The 23,391-nt window shown below is 47.1% G+C and overlaps 1 protein-coding gene across 2 annotated transcripts in view; it reads right to left on the bottom strand.

Annotated features, from left to right (window-relative positions):
• The window catches only part of LOC145337191 (metastasis-associated protein MTA1-like), a 113,391-nt gene that overhangs the window by 23,283 nt on the left and 66,717 nt on the right, over positions 1-23,391 (bottom strand). For both annotated transcript variants that reach the window (XM_080182000.1, XM_080181999.1), the window contains exons 7-12: positions 22,746-22,863; positions 13,640-13,742; positions 12,410-12,509; positions 8,432-8,620; positions 2,836-2,910; positions 34-92 (exon numbers count right to left, since the gene is read on the bottom strand). In XM_080182000.1, coding sequence (XP_080038126.1) covers positions 34-92; positions 2,836-2,910; positions 8,432-8,620; positions 12,410-12,509; positions 13,640-13,742; positions 22,746-22,863 — 644 coding nt within the window. The remainder of the gene's footprint in view (positions 1-33; positions 93-2,835; positions 2,911-8,431; positions 8,621-12,409; positions 12,510-13,639; positions 13,743-22,745; positions 22,864-23,391) is intronic.

Consider the following 23,391-nt stretch of genomic DNA (forward strand, 5'->3'; position numbering starts at 1 on the left):
TACAGAAGGAGACAAGCTCATGGGAGCACTCACTAGTTGGGGATGTACACCTGCTTCAGTCGACTCTCTGCTTCTGCTGCTTTCAAACGTTTCTGGAAGGAAAACAGGGTTGTGATTAGCCACCTCTTCAGACTCACCCCATCTTTGTTGAAGCTGACACCCTTAAAAACTCAGAAACGCAGCCTGGAGGACTGATCAGCTTTCCATGTGCTGCTGGTCACCATTGTGTCCACACGAGGCTGCCTGGGACAATACCACTGGGAACCCACGGCATCAAAGCATCACCGGGGAGGCAATGGCCAAGTGGATTTAATCGCTAGACTATTAATCCAGAGAATCTTCTGGACACCGGGTTTGAATCCCGCCATGGCAAAGAAAGGTTCACTAATGCCCTTGAGGGAAGGAAATCTGCTGTTCTTGCCCGGTCTGGCCTACATGTGACTCCAGAATCTACTGATGGCCATGAAACCATTATCCATTGTCAGAAGAACCCATCTGGTTCACTAATATCTCTTTAGGGAAGGAAATCTGCTGTCCTTACCTGGTCTGGCCGAATGGTCCAGGGTCACAGCAACGTGGTTGACTCTCAATTGCCCTCTGAAAGGGACTAGCAAGCCACTCAGTTTCGAGGGCAACTAGGGATGGGCAATAAATGCTGGCCAGCCAGCAATGCCCACGTTCCATGGATGAATAACAAAATCTACTACATCCACAGCCTCCTACCCCTCATAAAAATACCAGGACGCCAACATTCTATCTTTGGGATCACAGTTCGAGTAGGACAGAGTTAACCATTACACTGAACTTCCACTGTGAGAATACAAATACAGGCAGTAGCCCTGCTGAGCTGAGCCTAGCTGAGTCTCTGGGAAGGACATCAGCAGTCTCGCCTTGCTTCAAAGTGACAGGCACAGTTAGTTTTGGACAGCTGTCATTCCTTACTTGACCTGTTCACTGTGCTGGTGAAGTGCGGGTTTTTAAATTGAGAATCTGTAAGAATTCACACCAGCAGAGGCCAGCGCCTCACACAGCCTCACCATCCGAGGGAGCAGAAAAGCAATCAGTCTCATGTGAACAGCATCCTATCTACAAGTGGGACCCAGGGTTGGGCTGCTGTTATCCCACGGATTCCCACTGCAAAAAAGGCAGAAATTATGAGTATTCTTCCCACGTCACATTAGTTGCAGTCTTGTAACATGTAGTTATGGGAAAGATGTTGATAACTGGGAACTAATGAACCCAAAACCCACTCCCCCGTCACTCCCTGTCCCAAAACCCACTTCCTCGTCACTCCCTGTCCCAAAACCCACTCCCCCGTCACTCCCTGTCCCAAAACCCACTCCCCCGTCACTCCCCATCCCAAAACCCACTCCCCCGTCACTCCCCGTCCCAAAACCCACTCCCCCGTCACTCCCCATCCCAAAACCCACTCCCCCGTCACTCCCCGTCCCAAAACCCACTCCCCCGTCACTGTTGAACTGAAATTTCATACGCAGAACAAGCACACTTTTACATTTGCTGTGGATGCTCATGGTTCGATTTTTGACTATTGGCCAGAAAAGCTCATGTTGCTATAATGGTATGATGGTCCTTACTCGAGTGCAATGCAACAGTAGATCACAAAGTACTCATCATACAGTTCCAACATCATCACATATACAAAGCACAGGAAGGTCAGTGACAGCATTTGTACAGAGAAGCACATCAACCCCCATCAAATGTCTGCATGTGCAAAATGGTGATAGCATCATTCCAGATTTTACCTTGCTAATCTAGTGGTGCAACTACAGAAAGCACTCTGACCCTGTGCAACACAACATCTGTCATTGCTGGCTGTATCAAAATAAATTGATGAATTAACATCGATAGGCTGACAAGTACACTAGGATTGCTCCCGAGTGTAAAATTTGAGAGATTTAATGGAGGTTCCTCTGGTTTCATCTCTCAGTCCAAAGATGCGTGGGTTAGGTTGATTGGCTGTGCTAAAAAATTGCCCCTTAGTGTCCAGGGATGTGTAGATTAGAGGGGTTACTGGGTAAAATATGTAGGGATATGGGGGTAGGGCCTGGGTGGGATTGTGGTCGGTGCAGACTTGCGGGCCTCTTTCTGCACTGTAGGGTTCTATGATTCTATGAGGTGTTCAAAATTACGGCAATTTTGGATTTTTGGTATGTGGATCTTTCCCAGGAGGACCAGTGACCAGAGGACAAAGAATTGGAGTGGGGGAGGAGGTGTTTCTTTACACAGGTAATTTGAATCTGGACTGTGCTCCCTCAAGGGCAATGGATACAGATTGAACAAGAACTTTCAAATGGAAATTAGATATGTGAAAGAGGAAAAAATTTTCGGGTTGAATGATTAATTGGATAGTTTCTTCACATGGTCTCCTTCTCGTAAGGAATCTCATTATAAAGAACAGAAAATTTTATTTAATAGAGAACTTAAGTATAACTAGAACGTGGTAATTTTGAGTGATTCAAATTATAAAACACCTTTTTAATCGTGGAGTCATGAGGTTAATCAGTTATCCCCTAATCTTTATAGTCGGAGGTGACAGCTAAACTTAGTCTTGTCACCAACTTCAATCAAAACACTTACCAATAGTTGAATTACAAGAACGAGCAGAAACTCTTCAATGATTTAGCCATCCAAGCAACTGTAGTATAGTAACGATATGGGTAATTTAAAGCAGCGGGGGAGTGGATTTGGTACCAGTATGTCGAGGAAGCCAAGTGCCAATATTGAAGCAACCAGACTACCAGCTCGTCCCAGCCTAGGCAAGGTGAGTTACTTTCTAACCAATGTTCAGTATCGTGCAAAAGCAGAACCCACTACCTGTTGTACGTATCTGTCAGTTGTCTTCCACATGTAATAGTATTCGATTATGCTGGTTAGCGACTTCCACGGGAGCTGCAACAGGAGAAATATTAAGAGTCCAGAATAATAATTTCAAGCAGCCGACATCACCCACCCATCTCCCAAAATTCCAACAACTCACAGTGCAGTAAAAGCAGTAATCATAACTGAGGCTGTAAAAATGGCTCTGGAGGAACAGAGAACCATCTCACTAGGTTCATAGAACGATAGAATCCCTACAGTGCAGAAGAAGGCCATTCGGCCCATCAAGTCTACATCGACCAAGATCCCACCAGGCTCTATCCCCATAACCTTACGTACTTACTCTACTAATGCCCTGACACTAAGGGGCAATTTAGCATGGTCAATCCACCTAACCCGCACATCTTCGGACTGAGGGGGGAATCTGGAGCACCTAGAGGGAGCCCACGCAGATACAGGAAGAATGTGGAAACTCCACACAGACAGTCACCTGAGGCCTGAATTGAACCCAGGTCCCTGATGCTGTGAGGTAGCAGTGCTAACCACTGTGTCACCCAAGTTCAATTCAAATTTGTTATGGACAAGGAAATAGACAAATTGCAGAAAAAGGTTTTGGACTGGGGGAGAGTAGATTTTCACAAAATATGGCAGAATCTGGCCAAGGTTGGGTGGAACAAGTTATTTGAGAGAAAATCTACAGAAGAGCAGTGGGGGAATGTTAAAAGATAAAATGGGGAGCATACAGGCCCAACAAGTTCCTTCGAGGATAATAGGAAGGTGCAATAAACCCAGAGAACCATGGATGACCAGAGACATTCAGAATATAATGAGAAGGAAGAAAGAGGCTTATAAGAAGTATAAGTGGAGTAAATCTGCAGAGGCATTAGTGGAGTGCAGAAAGTGCAGGATGGTGCTTAAGAAATCAATTAGGAGAGCAAAGAGGGGATATGAGAAAGCTCTGGCTGGCAAAAGTAGGGAAAATCCTCAGTACATCAATGGGAAGAGGATAACCAGGGAAAGAATAGGACCCATTAGGGACCAAGGGGGAATTCTGTGCGTGGAGGATTTTGTGAGGGTGTTAAACAAATATTTCACATCTGTCATCACCCATGAGAATGAGGAGCTATTTATGGAACTCAGGGAGCGACTGAGGCTCTGGAGAAAATTATTATAGGTATTGGAGCTATTGGCAGGCTTAAAAGTGGACAAATCACCAGGTCCGGATGAATTGTATCCCAGGCTGTTGTGGGAGGCGAGGGAGAAAATTGCAGGGGCTCTGACCCAAAGTTTTAATTCCTCCCTGGCCACCGGGGAGGTGCCAGAGGACTGGGGAGCAGCTAATGTGGTCCCACCATTTAAGAAAGGCTGTAGAGACAAGCCGGGGAACTACAGACCAGTGAGTCTCACGTCTGTGGTTGGGAAACTACTGGAGAAGATTCTGAAGGAGAGAATCTATCTCCATTTGGAGAGGCAAGGTTTGATCAGGGATAGTCAGCATGGTTTTGTCAGAGAGAGGTCATGCCTAACAAATTTGATTGAATTTTTTTGGCCATGTGACCAAGTGCCTAGATGAGGTAGTGCAGCGATGTAGTTTAAATGGATTTCAGCAAAGTCTTTTAAGAACGTAAGAACGTAAGAAATAGGAGCAGGAGTCGGCCATCCAGCCCTTCGAGCCTGCCCCGCCATTCAATAAGATCATGGCTGATCTGAAGTGGATCAGTTCCACTTTCCCGCTTTCTCCCCATAACCCTTAATTCCCCTTGTCTGTCAAAAACCTATCTACCCGTGACTTAAATATATTTAGCGAGGCAGCCTCCACCACTTCAACGGGCAGAGAATTCCAGAGATTCACCACCCTTTGAGTGAAGAAGTTCGTCCTCAACTCCGATCTAAACTGCCCCCCTTATCTTGAGGCTGTGCCCCCTAGTCCTGCTGTCCTTTCTAAGCGGGAAGAATCTCTCTACCTCTACCCTATCCATCCCTTTCATTATCTTATATGTCTCTATAAGATCCCCCCTCATCCTTCTAAACTCCAAGAGTACAGACCCAGTCTATTTAGTCTCTCTTCATAGTCCAACCCCCTCATCTCAGGGTCCAAACCCTCATCTCCGACAAAGTCCCACATGGGAGACTTATGAAGAAGGCTAATTCACATGGGATACAGGGTGATCTGATAAGGTGGATTCATATTTGGCTGAGCGGTAGGAGACAGAGGGTGATGACAGACGGCGGCTTTCGTGACTGGAGGCCAGTGACCCGTGGCCTACCACCAGGATCCGTGCTGGGCTCCCTGCTCTTCATCATTTCTATAAATGCCATAGATGACTACACAGGAGGTAGGATCAGTAAGTTTGCCGACGACACAACGATTGGCTGAGTGGTTAACGGTGAGGTTTAAATGTCTTGGGTTACAGGGAGATATAGACGAGATGGTCAAATGGGTGGATAAGTGGCAGATGGAATTTAAAAGTGCACTTTGGAAGGAGTAATTTGGCAAGGAAGTATACTATGAAAGGTCTGACATTGGGAAGTTCCGAAGAACAAAGGGACCTTGGCGTGTTCATCCATGGATGTCTGAAGGCGGAAAGGCAGGTTAACAGTGTGCATATGGCACACTCGCCTTTATCAATCGGGGTATAGATTATAAACGCAGGGGTCATGATGGAGTTGTACAGAACTTTAGTGAGGCCACGGCTGTGTGCAGCTCTGGTCACCGCAAGAGTGCAAACAGATTCACCAGGATGCTGTCTGGGTGGTACATTTAAGTTATGAAGAGGGGTTGGATAGGCTTGGGCTGTTTTCATTGGAGCAGAGAAGACTGAGGGGTGACCGAATTGAGGTGTTCAAGATTATGAGGGGCACTGACAGGGTGGATCGGGAGCAGCTGTTCCCCTTGGTTGAAGGGTCAGTTATGAGGGACACAAGTTAAAAGTGAGGGGTGGGAGGTTTAGAGGGGATTTGAGGAAAAACACTTTTACCCAGAGGGTGCTGAGGGTCTGGAATGTGCTGCCTGGGAGGGTGGTGGAGGCGGGACGCCTCACATCCTTTAAAAAGTACCTGGATGAGTACTGGGCATGCTGTAACATTCAGGGCCATGGGCCAAGTGGGAGCAAGTGGGATTAGGTGGACAGATTAGGACCTTTCACACGTCGGTACAGACTTGATGGGCCGAAGGACCTGTCCTGCACTGTCGTATTCTGTGATTATATTCTCCTTTGCCACTGAGGCAACAATGGCCTTTTCTGCCAAGGCCACCACTTTGTGCATGTAACCTGAGAGAAGCATGTGCCTGAAGGGCAGGAGGAGGTTACAGTGCTGATCTCCTCTCCCACAACCTCCTCCTATAGCAATGATACAAACTCAGAACCAAACCCTCCTGGACCACTGCAGGGAGAGCTGCTGGGCTTTGAGGAACTTTTGTAAAGGGCTTATCAGGATGTCTCAGAGTGCTTCACAGTTACTTGATTACTTTTATACGGATAAATATGGGAACCAGTTGGTGCACAGCAAGATCCCAAAAACAAGGGGAACAGTCGGTTATTGGCAGTGTTGGTTGAGCAAGAAGCTTCCTATTTATCTTCAAAAACAATGCTGTCTTTTCCACCCACCCAAAGCGACAGATGAATGGCTTCAGAAGAGGGTACCTCCGACAGTGCAGCACTCCCTTTTCAAAACTTCTTACAGTCTTGAGATTCCAGTTTCTAAGGATGGGTGTAAGGATACGGACAGGGCCTCTGACATTTCTCAGTACTGAAATACACTGTTGTCAGGACAATGGGCTTATTCTGCACTGTCCCAGCAAACACTGATGTGGAGATGCCGGCGTTGGACTGGGGTAAACACAGTAAGAAGTCTCACAACACCAGGTTAAAGTCCAACAGGCTTATTTGGCAGCAAACACCACTAGCATTCGGAGTGCTGCCCCTTTGTCAGGTGAAGGTCTTTCATTCACCTGATGAAGGGGCAGTGCTCCGAAAGCTAGTGGCTTTTGCGACCAAATAAACTTGTTGGACTTTAACCTGGTGTTGTGAGGCCTCTTATCCAGTGTGGGCCTGCATTGAGTGCTCAAGTCCCGGGGTTGCAAACCCATAACTCCTGATTCAAGGGGGTCAGTGAGCTACCGGCACAGATTCTGCACGTGTGTGAGTGTTTCGACATTACTGCATCCCCCACACTCAGCCCACAGTGTAAACGAGAATATCGAGGAACGCAGACATCACGTGTGGCTGAAATGGTTTTCCTGAATCAGCCACTTTGTGGCATGTGTTACAGTGCTGTCCACATACCACCAGGGGACACCAATGTGCACTGCAAATACAGTGGAACTGAGCCAAAGGGCAGAGTCACTGCAGGAATTAGACTTCTTTACACATTATATCCACCCTGCACCTTCTGACATTAGAGGTGGCATTTATCCTGAACAACACATCCACAAACCTCAAACACAGTGCTTTGTGACATCTACAAACTTCAGTATTTGTCCCCTGTGCCCAGAGACCTTAAATACCTGGCCCCTGATAACACTATAATCTACACACCTCCCCACACCATCTTCCGACCACAAATGACGATAAGATTGCCATCAGTGAGTCTATGTTCCTCTGCGGATATTAACTTTACCTCAAGGATTCTAGGACCAAGGCTGACTGCCAAATGTTGTTTAATAACGCTTGTGCAGCGGATTGAGGGGTTTTTGGCATTATATGAATGAACATTGCTGCGTCTGACCTTTAAGTAACCCCGGTCTCTTGCTCTCCCTTTTCAAAACCTCTTACAGTCTTGAGATTCCAGTTTCTAAGGATGGGTGTAAGGATATGGACATGGCCTCTGACATTTCTCAGTACTGAAATACACTGTTGTCAGGACAATGGGCTTATTCTGCACTGTCCCAGCAAACACTGATGTGGAGATGCCGGCGTTGGACTGGGGTAAACACAGTAAGAAGTCTCACAACACCAGGTTAAAGTCCAACAGGTTTATTTGGCAGCAAACACCACTCGCATTCAGAGTGCTGCCCCTTTGCCAGGTGAAGGTCTTTCATTCACCTGATGAAGGGGCAGTGCTCCGAAAGCTAGTGGCTTTTGCTACCAAATAAACTTGTTGGACTTTAACCTGGTGTTGTGAGACTTCTTACTGTGTTTACCCCAGTCCAATGCTGGCATCTTCACATCAGTGTTTGCTGGGACAGTGCAGAATAAGCCCATTGTCCTGACGACAGTGTATTTCAATACTGAGAAATGTCAGAGGCAAGACAGGTACAGGACTCAGACTACAAGGGCCTCTCCCGAGATATACACTGCTGCCTCACAGCGCCAGGGACCCAGGTTCAATTCCCAGCTTGGGTCACTGACTGTGCAGAGTCTGCACACTCTCCCCGTGTCTGCGTGGGTTTCCTCTGGGTGCTCTGATTTCCTCTCACAGTCCAAAAGACGTGCGGGTTAGGTGCATTAGCCATATAAATTCTCCCTCAGCATACCTGAGTGTGGTGACTAGGGGATTTTCACAGTAACTTCATTGCAGTGTTACTGTAAGCCTACTTGTGACACTAATAAATAAACTTTAAACTTTGCTTGTAACTTTGAGTCATACTCACAAAATCTTGTCGAATGTCACTGAAATCCTTCCCATATTTTTCAAGGGCCTCCTCGAACAGGTTGGCTTCAGAGGCCGACCACTCTTCCATCTCATCCCGACAGAGCACGGGCCCTCCCTGTGGCACCAGGGCTGAGATCGCCTTCGACACGTCGTAATTATTTTTATGTAGCGTGTCCATTGAGTGAAACTGCAACATGGAACACGGTGGGAGTCAATAAATGAACATCCGTTGAAAACAACAACCCCCCCCTCCCCGGGACAATTACACGTTCCCCCAGACTTGACCAGCAGTGTGCACTTGGTTACACTGTTCACTGGACAAGTAGTACAGTATCTCATCCACAGGACATGCAACCAGGTAAGGGGAATAGTTGACATTGCTGACACTATAGCAGCATTTACAATCGATTTGATTTATTGTCAGATTATTAACATACAGTGAAAAGTACTGTTTCTTGCACACTATACAGACAAAGCATACCATTTGTAGAGAAGGAAAGGAGAGGGTGCAGAATGTAGTGTTACAGTCGTTGCAAGGGTGTAGAAAAAGATCAAATTAGTGCGAGATAGGTTCATTCAAAAGCCTGACAGCAGCAGGGAAGAAGCTGTTCTTGAGTCAGTTGGTATGCGACCTCAGACTTTTGTATCTTTCTCCCGAAGGACGGAGATGGAAGAGAGAATGTCCGGCCGGGGTCCTTGATTATGCTGGCTGCTTTGCCGAGGCAGCAGGAAGTATAGACAGAGTCAATGTCTGGGAGGCTGGTCCAGGTTTTCATGTCATGAGACTGATTCGAGCAGTGTACTAGAATATGCAGAGTATTACTATTTAGCACAGCGAGTGCTCTGGATTTAAAACGCGTCACCTTGGGAGGGTGACAGGCACAGATTCAACATGAGCCTATCTGATGATCAGCCATGATCATAATGAATGGCAGCAGACTCAAAGGGCTGAACGGCCTTCTCCTGCTTCTATTTTCTAAAGATAATTGGATAGATGACTGAAAGGCAAACCTTGCAGGAGATGAAAGCAAGTGAGTGGGATTAACCGGATTGTTTCTCTAAACAATCTGCTCAAATTCAATGGGCCCAATTTTTAAAATAAATGTTTTCATTGGACGTTCATATTGTTGGAAAAGCCAGCAATCACCCGCCCTTGAGGAGGAGGCAGCGAGCCACCTTCTCGAACTGTCGTGGTCCATCTGGTGTAGGTACATCCACAGTGCTGTTACGGAGGGAATTCCAGGATTTTGACCCAGTGACAGTGAAGGGACAGCAATACTATTTCAAATCAGGATGGTGAGTGACTTGAAGGGAAGCTTGCAGGTGTTCCCATGCACCTGCTGCCCTTATCCTTCTAAATGGTACAGGCTGCAGGTTTGCAAGGTGTTGTCGAAGGAGCGTAGGCAATTTGTGTGGTGTATCTTGTAGATGGTACACACTACTGCCACCATATGCCAGTGTGAAAGGAGTGAAGGTTTAAAGTGGTGGATGGGTTGCCATTCAAGTGACTACATTCTCTTGGATGGTGTGGAGCTTCTTGAGTGTTGTTGGAGCTGCACCCATCCAGGCAAGTGGAGAGTATTCTGCCTTGTAGATGGTGGACAAGCTTTGGGGAGTCAGGAGATGAGTTACTCACCATAGGATTTCCAGCCTCTGACCTACTGTAGGTGCTCCTGTCACAGTATTTACATAGCTAGTTGTTTACTGTCAATGGTAACCCCCAGGATGTTGGTTGTGGGGGACTCCACAATGGTAGTGCCGTTGAGTGTCATGGGGAGATAGATTTTTTTGTTCGAAATGGTCACTGCGTGGCGTTGGTGTGTTACGATGTGACTTGTCACTTGTCAGCCCAAGCCTGGATATTGTCCAGATCTTGTTGCATTTAATCAGGGACTGCTTCAGTATCTGAGGAGTTGCGAATGGTGCTGAACATTGTGCAATCATCAGTGAATATCCCTGCTTCTGACATTATGATGGGGGAAAGGTCATTGCTGAAGCAGCTGAAGATAGCTGAGCCTGAGGCACTACCCTGAGGGACTTCTGTAGTGAGGTCCCAGGGCTGAGATGGTTGGCCTACAATAACCACAACCATCTTATTTTGTGTTTGCATTTTTGGTACAAATCCAACCAGCGGCAGTGCGGTAGACTCTTAAATGCCATCTGAAATGGCCTAGAAAACCACTCAGTTTAAGGGCAATTAGGGATGCTCAACATATTCTGGATAAGCCAGCAATGCCCCCATCCTCTGAATGAATAAAAAAGTGGAATGGTTTCCCTATTCCCAATACTGGGGTTCCTCGATGCCCCTGACATCATTTGACGGAGGCTGGCATGACTCTCACCTCAAGCTTGGTTCTTGTTTCTATGTTGGGGTAAAGGCTGCAATGTCAGGAGCAGAGGACAGAGTTATTGCTGTTTGACAGCACTGTCGACGATGACTTCCACCACTCTGCAGATGATGGAGAGTGGACTGATAGCGTGGTAACTGAGTACTTTGGATTAGCCCTGCTTTTTGTGGAGTGAACATAACTAGATAATTCTGTGACTAAGGGCTCAGCCTGTTTTTGACTCTACTGCTGGGATATTGTCCAGACTGATGAGATTGTTGCTGCAGCTGGCGCCTTTAGCACGGTGGCAAAGAGGTTAGCACTGCTGCCTCATAGCGCCAGGACCTGGGTTCAATTCAAGCCTCAAGTGTCTGTCCATGCAGAGTTTACACCTTCTCCCTGTGTCTGCGTGGGTTTCCTCCAAGTGCTCCAGTTTCTTCCCCCACTCCAAAGATGTGCGGGTTGGGTGGATTGGCCATGGTAAATTGCCCCTTCGTATCAGGAGGATTAGCAGGGTTAATGTTGGGATTATGGGGATGGGGCCTGGGTGGGATGGTGGTTGGTGCAGACTCGATGGGCTGAATGGCCTCTCTCTGCCGTGTAGGGATTCTATGATCTTCAGCCATTTCTTGTTAACATGCGGAGTGAATTGGCTGAAGACCTGTCACGCAGGGACCTCAGGAGGAGGCCGAGGTGGATGATCCACTCGACACTTCTGCAAGTGCTCCAGCCTTGTCTTGTGCGCTGATTTGCTGGGCTCCTCCATCACTGAGGACGGAGATACTCACGGAGCCTCCTCCTTCAGGGTAAGTCGTTTAACTGGCCACCATCATTCGTAACTGGATGTGGTAGGACTCAAGAATTCTGATCTGGCCTGTTGGTTCTGGGATCGTTTAGCTCACAGACTGTGGCATGCTGATTCCACTGTTGGGCATGCAAGCAATCTTGTGTTGTAGCTTCACTGCGTTGACAGTGCAGTTTTAGTTAGGCCTAATGCTACGCCTGGCACTCTTCAATGAGCTGGGGTCGATTCCCTGGCTGGCTGGTGGGAAAAAATAATTTAGCTGCTGCTGACAGTCCACAGTGCCTCGTGGATGCCCGGATGAGTTGCGGGATCTGGTTTGAATCCAACTCATTCAGCACAATAGTAGCAATACAACGGACGGTACAGCGCAAGGGCTGTAATGGTTGTTCCTATCAATACTGAGATTGCATTTGTACAAGAAAGATTAGGGTGGCACGGTGGTTAGCACTGCTGCCTCACAGCACTAGGGACCTGGGTTTGATTCCCGGCTTGAGTCACTGTCTGTGCAGAGTCTGCACATTCTCCCCGTGTCTGTGCGGGTTTCCTCTGAGGGAGAATTTAGCACGGCCGATGCACCTAACTAGCACGTCTTTCAGATTGTGGGAGGAAACTGGAGCACCCAGTGTACCCGAACAGATGCCAGAGTGTGGCACCTAGGGGATTTTCACAGTAATTTCATTGCAGTGTTAATGTAAGCCTACTTGTGACACTAATAAACTTAAGGATTTAAAGTGGTATAGTTAATGTAGGTGCGGTGGAAAATAGTCAATGAGACAGGATGACTTTATAATTTAACATTACAACTGCAATATATCAGAGAGCCACAAAAAAACTCCCTCCTTACCAGTGTGATATCTCTGGAGGCAGCGGCAGCACTCATGTGCAGACTCGGCTGTCGTATGGAGCTACTGCAGTCTAAGGCCCGAGCAAACGTACCTACAGATCTGCAGGACACAGGAAGAAACCATCACAAACAGGCAGTACTAATCCCCTGACGGGAGCTGCTTCCACCTGAGCAGCAGGGTAACACCTTCCCCAGTACATCATTCATCCTTTGATTGACTGTGAGCAGGGCTCAGCTTCAAGCCCGAAACAATCAACTTAGCCGCGCTCCTCGCACACGAGGCTGCAGCAGAATGGCATCTTCTGCCACAACCCGCGACTGAGGGAGAGATAATGGCACCTAAGGTTACCGGCAAATTAAAGGTTTTTAACAATCTTAACACGGACGAAGATTGGGGCCTGCGGAGACTGCCCTAGAGGAGGACCAGACTAGCCAGGACCATTGCCCAAAATGTCCAACCCCCCTCCCGCACACCACCATAGACCACCCACCACCATTCCCTCTCACTGCAGCTTGGATGATGTGCTGACCAGAGCAGCCTGGAGGTGGATGTCTCTCACTGGCTTTCTGACAGAAATCTAGAGGAAATCTGGAGGCTGCGGGGAGGGGAGAACCTGGTAGAGGTTTACAAGATTATGACAGGCTTGGAAAGAGTGGACAGTCAGAATCTTTTTCCCAGGGTCAAAGGGTCAATTACTCAGGGGCACAGCTTGAAAGTGAGAGGGGGAAGTTTAAAAGAGGTGTCAGGGTGGATTTTTCACACAGAGGGGGTAGTGAATGCGCTGCAGGAGGTGGTAGTGGAAGCACATTTTATAGCAACGTTCAAGAGGCATCTGTATAGATGCATGAATAGGCAGGGAATAGAGGGATATGGACCACGTAGAGGCAAGAAAATATTAGATTAGAGAGGCATTGTGTCAGCACAGACTTGGTGGGCTGAAGGGCCTGTTCCTGTGCTGTTCTTTGTTCTTGGGACATTTCCAGATAGACTGCAATCATTTCAATCAACAGTGCCTCCCCATTCCCTCCAGCTGGAAGATGAAAGGGCATCGACTCTGGTTTACACTCATGTTTCTGTCCCCCCAGCGGCCAATAACAAGGCACTGTGATGGTGGCTCCATCACCGGTCCCTCTCCACAGGTACAAAAGGGCAGTGAGACCACCAGAATTTACCGGGCCCTTGTCCCAAACCTACAGCTGCACAGGACTGAGAGCAATTGGCGGACTTACCGTGCAAGGACCAAGAACTGGTCTATCTGTCTGTCAGTCAGGGGGTTGTCCGGATCCCAGATTTTTACTTCAAGTTTTAACTGGTCTCTCTCATCCTCTTCATCTGAGGAAACAGAACAGGAGAAATCCGCCAGTGTAAAGAACAGGTGTACGTCAGACTGCGCAAAGACTCTGGCAAATGTAGCAACAGTGGCCAAGAATTGATAACATTGAGAGAAAAGGAAGGATAAGCGAAAAACAGCATAAAAACAGATTGCAAAAGCTTCTACTTGGCATATAATTAGTGAAATAAATGTGGACCCTTTAGAGGTGGACATTCGGACAGGCTAGGACCTTTCTCTTTGGAGTGCAGGAGACTGAGGGATGATCTTATCGGGGTGTATAAGAGGCAATGGAAAGGGTGAATGCACTCAGTCTTTTTCCCAGGGTTGGGGAATCGAGAACTAGAGGGCACAGGTTTCAGTTAAGAGGGGAAAAAATTAATGGGAGCCTGAGGAGCAACTTTTCTCACAGGGGATGGGACGTGGGTGGAATGAGCTGCTGAGTAAGTGGCTGAGGCAGAGACATTGACAACATTTGGACAGATACATGGACAGGAAAAGTTTAGAGGGATGTGGGCCAAATGCAGGCAAATGGGGTTAGCTTAGATGGGCTTTTTGGTTGGCATGGACCAGTTTGGGCCGAAAGAATTGTCTTCATGCCGTAGAGTCTATGATTAGGGAAATATAATGAGAAATAAGGAAATGGTAGAGACATTAAGTGAAAACTTCATGTTATGGACAGCATGGTGACGCAGTGGTTCGCACTGCTGCCTCATAGTGCCAGCGATCTGGGTTCAAATCACGGCCTTGGGTAATTGTCTATGTGGAGTTTGCATATTCTCCCCATGTCTGCTTGGGTTTCTTCTGGTTTCCTCCCACACTCCAAACATGTGGGGTTAATCAGGTGGATTGGCCATGCTAAATTGCCCCTTAGTGTCAGGGGGATCAGCAGGGTAAATACATGAGGTTATGGGGATAGGGCCTGGGTGGGATTGTCATCGGGGCAGGCTCAATGGGCCAAATGGCCTCCTTCTGCACCGTAGGATTCTATGATTGTAAAACGCACAAAAAACATTCTAGAAGTAGAAAATGAAAATGAAGAACTTAATGACATTGAGTGTTAGTAAAAAAAAAAGTGGATGAATGAAAGGAGCTAAAGGTCAATGAAACTCTAATGCTTACACCATAGAGTTTGAAAAATGAATGGTTATGCAGAGAGGACATGTTGGGTTTGTCTAGAATTTCCCAAGTTTTAGAACAGTCCCTGTGGATTGGGAATTAACAAAAGTAAGCCTGCTACTGAAGACAGAAGGTAGAGAGAAATTGGATTATAGGTCAGCTATCCTGACATCAATGCTAGGGTAAAGGCTCTAATCTATTATTAGCGACATGCTAACAGGGCATTTAAATCATAGTATAGTTGGGCAGAGATAGTAGTGGCATAGTGGCAATGTCAATGGATTGATGGCACAGTGCTTAGTACTGCTGCCTCACAGCGCCAGGGACCCAGTTCAATTCCGGCCTCAGTTCACTATCTGTGTGGAGTTTGCACATTCTTCCCATGTCTGCGTGGGTTTCCTCTAGGTGCTCTGGTTTCCTCCCACACTTCAAAGATGTGCGGGTTAGGTTGATTGACCATATTATCTTGCCCCTTAGTGTCGGGGGGGAATTAGAAAGGTGAATACATGGGGTTACGTGAATAGGGCCTGGGTGGGATTGTTGTCAGTGCAGTTTCGATGGGCCAAATGGCCTCCTTTTGCACTGTAGGGGTTCAATGACTTTAGTAATCCATAAGCCCAGGCTAGTGCCCTGGACACACTGGTTCAAATCCCACCACGGCAGCTGGTGAAATATAAATTCAATTCATTAATAGAATCTGGGATTGAAAGCTAGTCTCAGTAATGGTGACCGCAAAACTATCGATTGTTGTAAAAACCCATCTAAGAAAGGGGAGGAAATTTGGTCTACATGTGGCCGATCCTTAACTGCCCTCCGAAGTGGCTGGACAAGCCACTCAGTTCGAGAACAATTAGGGATGGACAACAAATGCTGACTTTGCCAGCGATGTTCCCAATGCCTGAAAGAATAAACATGGAAAGATAGGGTTTGACAAATCTCTGACCAGCTTTTGAGACTGTAACTAGCAGAGTGGGTACAGAGGGACCAGGAGATGGCATGCATTTGGATTTTCACAAAGCATTCGATAAGGTGCCACACAAGAGACCATAAGAAATAGGATGAGTAGGCCATTCAGCCCACTCCACCATTTCATAAGGTCACGACTGATCTAACACTCAGTAAGCCCACTTTCCTGCCTTATCTCCGTAACTCTGAACTCCCCTACTATTTAAAAGAGACTTCTACACAAGGTTAGGTCAATATATCAGCATAGTTTGAGGATTGGTTAACCACAGAAAATAGTATGTCAATTTTGGGGGATGAAAGACTATAACCAGCAGGTTACTGCAAAGAATTGGGCCTTAGCTATTTACAATTCTGGTGATGAAGGAACCATGAATAACATAGGGCAGCTTACAGTGGTTAGCATTGCTGCCTCACAGCTCCAGGGACCTGGGTTCAATTCTGGCCTCAGGTCACTGTCTGCCTGGAGTTTGCCCATTCTCCCCACGTCTGTGTGGGTTTCCTCCGGGTGCTCCAGTTTCCTCCCACACTCCAAACGTGTGTAGGTTAGAGTGGATTGGCCATGTTAAATTGCCCCTTAGTGTCGGAGGACTAGCAGGGTAAACATGTGAGGTTAAGGGGATGCAGCCTGGGTGTGATTGCTGTTGGTGCAGACCTCGATGGGCCGAATGGCCTCCTTCTGCATTGTAAGGATTCCATGAATGTACCCAAGTTTGCTGATGATACCAAGTTAGGTGGAAAACTAAGCTAAACAGGAGGCAAAGAAGGCGCAATGGGAAATAGAGCTGAGGAGTGACTGAGCAAGAATGAGGCAAATGGAATGGAAGTGAACAAATGCAGTTATCTACTTATCGTAGGAAAGGAGAAAACCAGAATATTTTTGAAATGAGATACTGCGAAACACTGGTACTCAAAGGGATCTGGGTATCCTGTACACAAACCACTGAAAGTTAATATGTCGTCCAACAAGCAATTAGGGAAACAAATACTACATTTGTCGATGATAATTATACAGGGCTTTGGTAAGATAACACCCTGAGGACTGTAAACTGTTTTGGTTTCCTGGTTAGGCTTGCCTTAGAGAAGTGCAACCAAGGTTCACTAGATTGATTCCCGAGCTAAGCGGATTATCCTATGAGGACAGATGGGGCACGTATCCTCTCAAGTTGATAGGAATTTCATAGAATTCCTACAGTGCTTGTAATTGCCCCTTATTGTCAGGGGGATTAGCAGTGTAAATATGTGGGGTTATGGTGATAGGGCTTGGGTGTGATTTTGTTCCATGCAGGCTCGATTGGCTGTACGGCTCTTTCTGTATTGTAGGGATTCTATGAGTATAGAAGAGGCTATTCTGTGTCTGCACCAACTCTCTGACAGTACCTTATCCAGACCCTGTCCCCCACTCTAACCCCACACATTTAGCACGGCCAATCCACCTGACCTACACGTTTTCAGACTGTGGGAGGAAACTGGAGTGCCCAGAGGAAACCCACGCAGACACGGGGAGAATGTACAAACTCCACACAGACAGGTCCGAAATTGAACCCGGGTTCCTGGAGCTGTGAGGCAGCAGTGCTAACCCACTGTGCCGCCACAGTGGAGTCATCGCATTGAAAGATAACATCCTGAAAGCGCTCACTGAGTCAAAAACCAAGGGTCTCAGCCCCAGAATAAGGGGTTGGCTGTTTCCGACTGAGGCAATCTGCAATTTCTTCACTCATAGGGCGAACCGGTATTCTCTATCCAAGTGTGGTGTGGATGCTCGATTATTGAGTGCATTTAAAACCAGGGCTGGTTCACTTTTGGAGGGTGAATCTGGCAACTGCAGGACTGGAATAGATGATCTGCAGGAGGGAGCTGAGTGTAGGGTGATGAAATTTGCTGATGACACACAGATGAGTGGAAAAGCAAATTGTGCAGAGGGTGTGGAAAGCCTGCAGAGGGATCTAGATAGGCTGAGCGAGTGGGCGAGGACCTGGCAGATGGAGCACAATGGTAGCAAGTGCGAGGTTATCCACTTTGGCAGGAACAATAGTAGGAGGGATTATTATTTAAAAGGCGAAAAGCTGCAGCATGCTACGGTGCAGAGGGACCTGGGGGTCCTTGTGCATGAGTCGCAAAAACCCAGTCTGCAGGTGATCAAGAAGGCGAATGGAATGCTGGCCTTTATAGCAAGGGGGATAGAATATAAAAGCAGGGAGGTCTTGCTGCAACTGTACAGGGTACTGGTGAGGCCGCAGCTGGAGTACTGTGTGCAGTTTTGGTCGCCGCACTTACGCAAGGATACTTTGGCCTTGGAGGGAGTGCAGAGGAGGTTCACTAGGCTGATACCGGAGATGAGGGGGTTGAACTATGAAGAGAGACTAAATAGACTGGGTCTGTACTCATTGGAGTTTAGAAGGATGAGGGGGGATCTTATAGAGACATATAAGATAATGAAGGGGATGGATAGGATAGAGGTAGAGAGATTCTTCCCGCTCAGAAAGGATAGCAGGACGAGAGGGCACAGCCTCAAGATAAGGGGGGCGCAGTTTAGAATGGAGTTGAGGAGGAACTTCTTCACTCAAAGGGTGGTGAATCTCTGGAATTCTCTGCCTGTTGAAGTGGTGGAGGCTACCTCGCTAAATATATTTAAGACACAGGTAGATAGGTTTCTGATAGACAAGGGAATTAAGGGTTATGGGGAGAAAGCGGGAAAGTGGAACTGAGCCACTTCAGATCAGCCATGATCTTATTGAATGGCGGGGCAGGCTCGAAGGGCTAGATGGCCAACTCCTGCTTCTATTTCTTGTGTTCTTATGACTGGAACAGTTTTTGGCAATCTTCAAACATGTTATTAGTTATTCAATTTACCTGCTTCTGTGAGAGTGTTGAATACTTCACCATTTGCCCTGAACCTTCTCATCAGAACAAATAAGTTCTGATTAGTTATTCTTTTCTTTGCTGTCTCCAGTCCCTGATACATAGTAAACCCAGGTACAGCTGTTGCAGAGACTTGTTTACGACCAGAGAATTGGGCTTTACCCCAGTCTATACATCCCAACACCCAGTTCCATGACATAATTAAGTTTGGAGGGGTTAGAACACTCTCAGGATAGGTCACAAATGTATTCATTCAGTTAGCAAGCCTATGGAATTCTCTACTACAGAAGGCTATGGGTGGCTGGGGTGGGATGATCACTGAACATAGCTGAGATGGAAAGAGACAAATTTCTAGATTCCAAAGGCATCAAGAGGCACGGGGAGAGCACAGGGGTATGGCATTGAGACACAGCAAGAAGTCTCACAACACCAGGTTAAAGTCCAACAGGTTTATTTGGCAGCAAACGCCCCTAGCTTTCGGAGCGCTGCCCCTCGTCAGGCGAGTGGGAGATCTCAAATCTCCACGTGTTGAGATACAGCAGCAGCCACGATCATGGTGAATGACAGAACAGGCTCAAAGGGCCGAGTGGCCTACTCCTGTTCCTATTTTCTATGCCTATGGTTCTATGTTTCTGACAATTTCTGCAAATTGGCTTCAGTAAACCCTCCACTTCTGTGCTGTGCTGGTTGTAGCTTATTCCCTATTTGTTCCCTTTTCTGAATCTTCCCAATCAGCATTTTATATCTAAAGGAAATATCAGGCTTCTATTCCCATTATCTTTTGCAACCTCAGGATGGTCCAAAGCACTCCCCCAACTCCCCAAGGATCATTACGCTGCTCTTCTTAGAAAATAGTGCCATGGGGACCTTTTACACCCAGCTGAGATTGCATACTGGGCCTCAAGTTAAATGCTGAAAGATGGCACCTCTGACCTTGCAGCACTCCCAAGGTGCTGCAGTCGAATTTTGAAAATACTCCTTAAGGAAGTGGCTCAAGAAATAGTGGATGCATTGGTGATCATCTTCCAGGATTCTACAGACTCAGGAACAGACCCTGCAGATTGGAGGGTAGCGAATGTCATTCCAATATTCAAAAAGAGAGATAGAGAGGAAACAGGGAATTACAGGCCAGTAAACTTAACATCGGTAGTGGGGAAAATTCCCAAATCCGTTATCAAGGACTTCATAGTGGAGCATTTAGAAAGCAATGGCAAAACCTGTTGGACTGTAACCTGGCATTGTAAGATTTCTTACTGTGCTTACCCCAGTCCAATGATAGCATCTCCATATCATGGATCAGGCAGAGTCAGCATGGATTAATGATGGGGAAATCATGCTTGGCAAATCTGTTGGAATTCTTTGAAGATGTAACTAGTAGCGTTGACAAGGAGGAGCCAGTCGACACGACATATTTGGACTTTCAGAAAGCATTTGACAAAGTCCCACTTAAGAGTTTATCATGCAAGATTAAAGCGCAGGGAACTGGGGGAAGTGTACTGAGATGGATAGAAAACTGGTTGGCAGAGAGAAACAAAGAGTAGGAATTAATGGGTGCTTTTCAAATTGGCAGGCAGTAACTGGTGGGGGTGCCACAGGGATCAGTGCTGGGACCCCAGCTATTCACAATATATATTAATGATTTGGATAAGGGAACAAAATGTAACATCTCAAAGTTTGCAGATGACATCAAGTTGGGTGAGAGGGTGAACTGTGACCAGGATGCAGAGATTCTTCAGAACGATCTGGACAGGTTGGGTGAGTGGGCAAGTCAATGGCAGATGCAGGGTAATTTGGATAAATGTGAGGTTATTCACTTTGGAAAGAAAAACAAGAAGGCAGATTACTACCTGAATGGCTGTAAATTGGGAGAGGGGAGTGTGCAGAGGGACCTGGGTGTCCTTGTGCACCAGTCACTGAAGGTAAGCATGGAGGTGCAGCAGGCAGTAAAGAAGGAAAATGGTATGTTGGCCTTCATTGCGAGAGGTTTTGAGTACAGGAGCAGGTACTGTACCTGCTGTGTGTGTGTGTGTGTGTGTGTGTGGGGAGGGGGTTGGTAGTGGCGGTGGATCTCACAGACTTCTAACATGCTAACAGGACTAGACAGGATAAATGCAGAGAGGATGTTCCCAATGGTGGGGTAGTCCAGAACCAGGGGCCACAGTCTGAGATTTCAGGGTACACCGTTTAGATGGAGGTGAGGAGACATTTCTTCACCCAGAGAGTGGTGAGCCTGTGGAATTCATTACCACAGGAAGTTTACGAGGATATTTTGGCCTTGGAGGGAGTGCAGAGGAGGTTTACTAGGCTGATACCGGAGTTGAGGGGGTTGAGCTATGAGGAGAGGCTGAATAAACTAGGCTTGTACTCGTTAGAGTTTAGAAGAATGAGGGGAGATCTCATTGAGACGTATAAGATGATGAATGGGATGGATAGGATAGAGGTGGAAAGACTCTTCCCGCTCAAAAAAGACAGTAGGACTAGGGGGCACAGCCTCAAGATAAAGGGGGGGCGGTTCAGAACGGAGTTGAGGAGGAACTTCTTCACTCAAAGGGTGGTGAATCTCTGGAATTCTCTGCCCGTTGAAGTGGTGGAGGCTGCCTCGCTAAATATTTTTAAGAAGCGGGTTGATGGGTTTTTGATAAGAGAGGGGATTAAGGGTTATGGGGAGAGGGCGGGAAAGTGGAACTGAGCCACGACAGATCAGCCACGACAGATCAGCCATGATCTTATTGAATGGCGGGGCAGGCTCGAAGGGCCAGATGGCCTACTCCTGCTCCTATTTCTTATGTTCTTATGTTCTTAAGTAGCTGATGCCAAAACATTGAATGTATTCAAAAGGCAGCTGGATATAGCACTTGGGGCGAATGGGATCAAAGGTAATGGGGAGAAAGCAAGATTGGGCTATTGAGTTGGACAATCAGCCATGATTGTAATGAATGGCAGAGCAGGCTCGAAGGGCCGAATGGCCTCCTCCTGCTGCTATTTTCTATTTTTCTATGTTTCCTTCCGGGGATCAGGCCGAGGCAGAAAGACTCCAAATCAAGGAAGAAGAGGATGGAAGGAGTGACCAAACGCTTGGGCACAGAGGGAGAGTTGGAGGAGAAACTCTCACAGAGGAGAGTTTGCAGGAGGAAGTGGTGGTGCACTGGGAGACAATTTCTTGAGCATTTTCAGTCCAAGCGGATATGGATTTGCGGTCAGGGTCAGGACGAGAGAAAATGTGAAAGCAATGGACCACCAGTGGGGGTGGGGTGTCAATAAAATTGAAAGACTCGCCAAGATCTGTTAGGTAAGAGTATCAAAGGGCTATGGAGCTCAGAGGGAAAATGGGAGTTTGAGATAAAGATCAGCTCCGATTAAATGAAGAAACGAACAGGCTTGTGGGATGTGGATGACGTACTCCTGCTTCGACATCGCTGACCTTGCTCTTTGGTTGACAAGTTCAGAGGCAAACAGGAATTGAAAGAATGCTGAACCAGCATCGGGCATCACTCGCTCCAAAAGGACTCTTGGGGAAACAAATAGAAATTTCTGCTTCCTCTTCTCTTCACCCTCACAAATGAAAGGATAATGGCATGGCAGCTGCCTCACAGCACCAGGAACCCAGTTCGATTCCTGGCATGGGTTACCAAGTGCAGAATCTGCACATTCTCCCCATGTCTGCTTGGGTTTCCTCCAGGTGCTCCAGTTTCCTCTTTCAGTCTGAAAGATGTGCTGGTTAGGGTGCATTGGCCATGCTAAATTTTCCCTCCCTGTACCCGAACAGGTGCCAGAGTGTGGCGCCTGGGGGATTTTCACACTAACTTCATTGCAGTGTTAACGTAAGCCTACACGCGACACTGATAAATAAACTTCAAACTGGGTGCGAGAGGAAGTATGAGATACGCCCGATGATCCGTGTGGATAAAGATAACAGCTGAACTGCCTGAATCTTTGCTGGATCATTCACAGTTCCTTCACCTGTCCCCACTCCAAACACACGTACATATTCCAGGCGAGGCAAGTAAAATATTGGGGTGGGGGTGGGATTTCTGAATGTTCCACTCTCAGAATAAACCCACCTTCTTTCAGCAAATCTGGAATGTCCGCCTGGTACCTGGGACCTACACGGATCTCTCCTTTATCTGCTAGAAGCGTCTTTTGCTGTGGATCGTAGACTAGACAATAAAAAAAGGAATCCTGAAAGAAAACAGAAAACGCAGGGTTACTCCAGAGTTCAACAGCTCCCTTTGTCACTGCGAGGGAATTCCACACCTTCTCCTTTCTACAGTATAGAAATTCGAGAGTCAATTCTTTCCCCGGAATCTGAAGAAAATCATGCTGAAACCCGACTGAACTTTGTCTACAGACCACGGCGTTTAGCTGCTCTGTTCAGCTGCTCTAGTGTCACAATGGAAGGAGTTGATGCTGCAGTGGTAATGTCACTGGACTAGTAACCTAGAGGCTAATGCTTAGAGAACAGGTTCAAATCCCACCACGGCAGCTGGTGGAATTTAAATTCAATTAATAAATCAGGATTATACAAACTCTCATTGATTGCAACATTTGATTCACTTTTTTTATTCATCCGTGGGAAATGGGTGTCGCTGGCTGGGCCAGCATTTATTGCCCATCCCTAGTTGTCTGAGGGCAGTTAAGAGTCAACCGCATCGCTGTGGCTCTGGAGTCACATGTAGGCCAGACCGGGTAAGGACGGCAGATTTCCTT

Source organism: Carcharhinus amblyrhynchos, unplaced genomic scaffold, assembly GCF_965287045.1.
Source record: "Carcharhinus amblyrhynchos unplaced genomic scaffold, sCarAmb.v2.hapA scaffold_44, whole genome shotgun sequence".
In the NCBI taxonomy this organism is placed as follows: domain Eukaryota; kingdom Metazoa; phylum Chordata; class Chondrichthyes; order Carcharhiniformes; family Carcharhinidae; genus Carcharhinus; species Carcharhinus amblyrhynchos.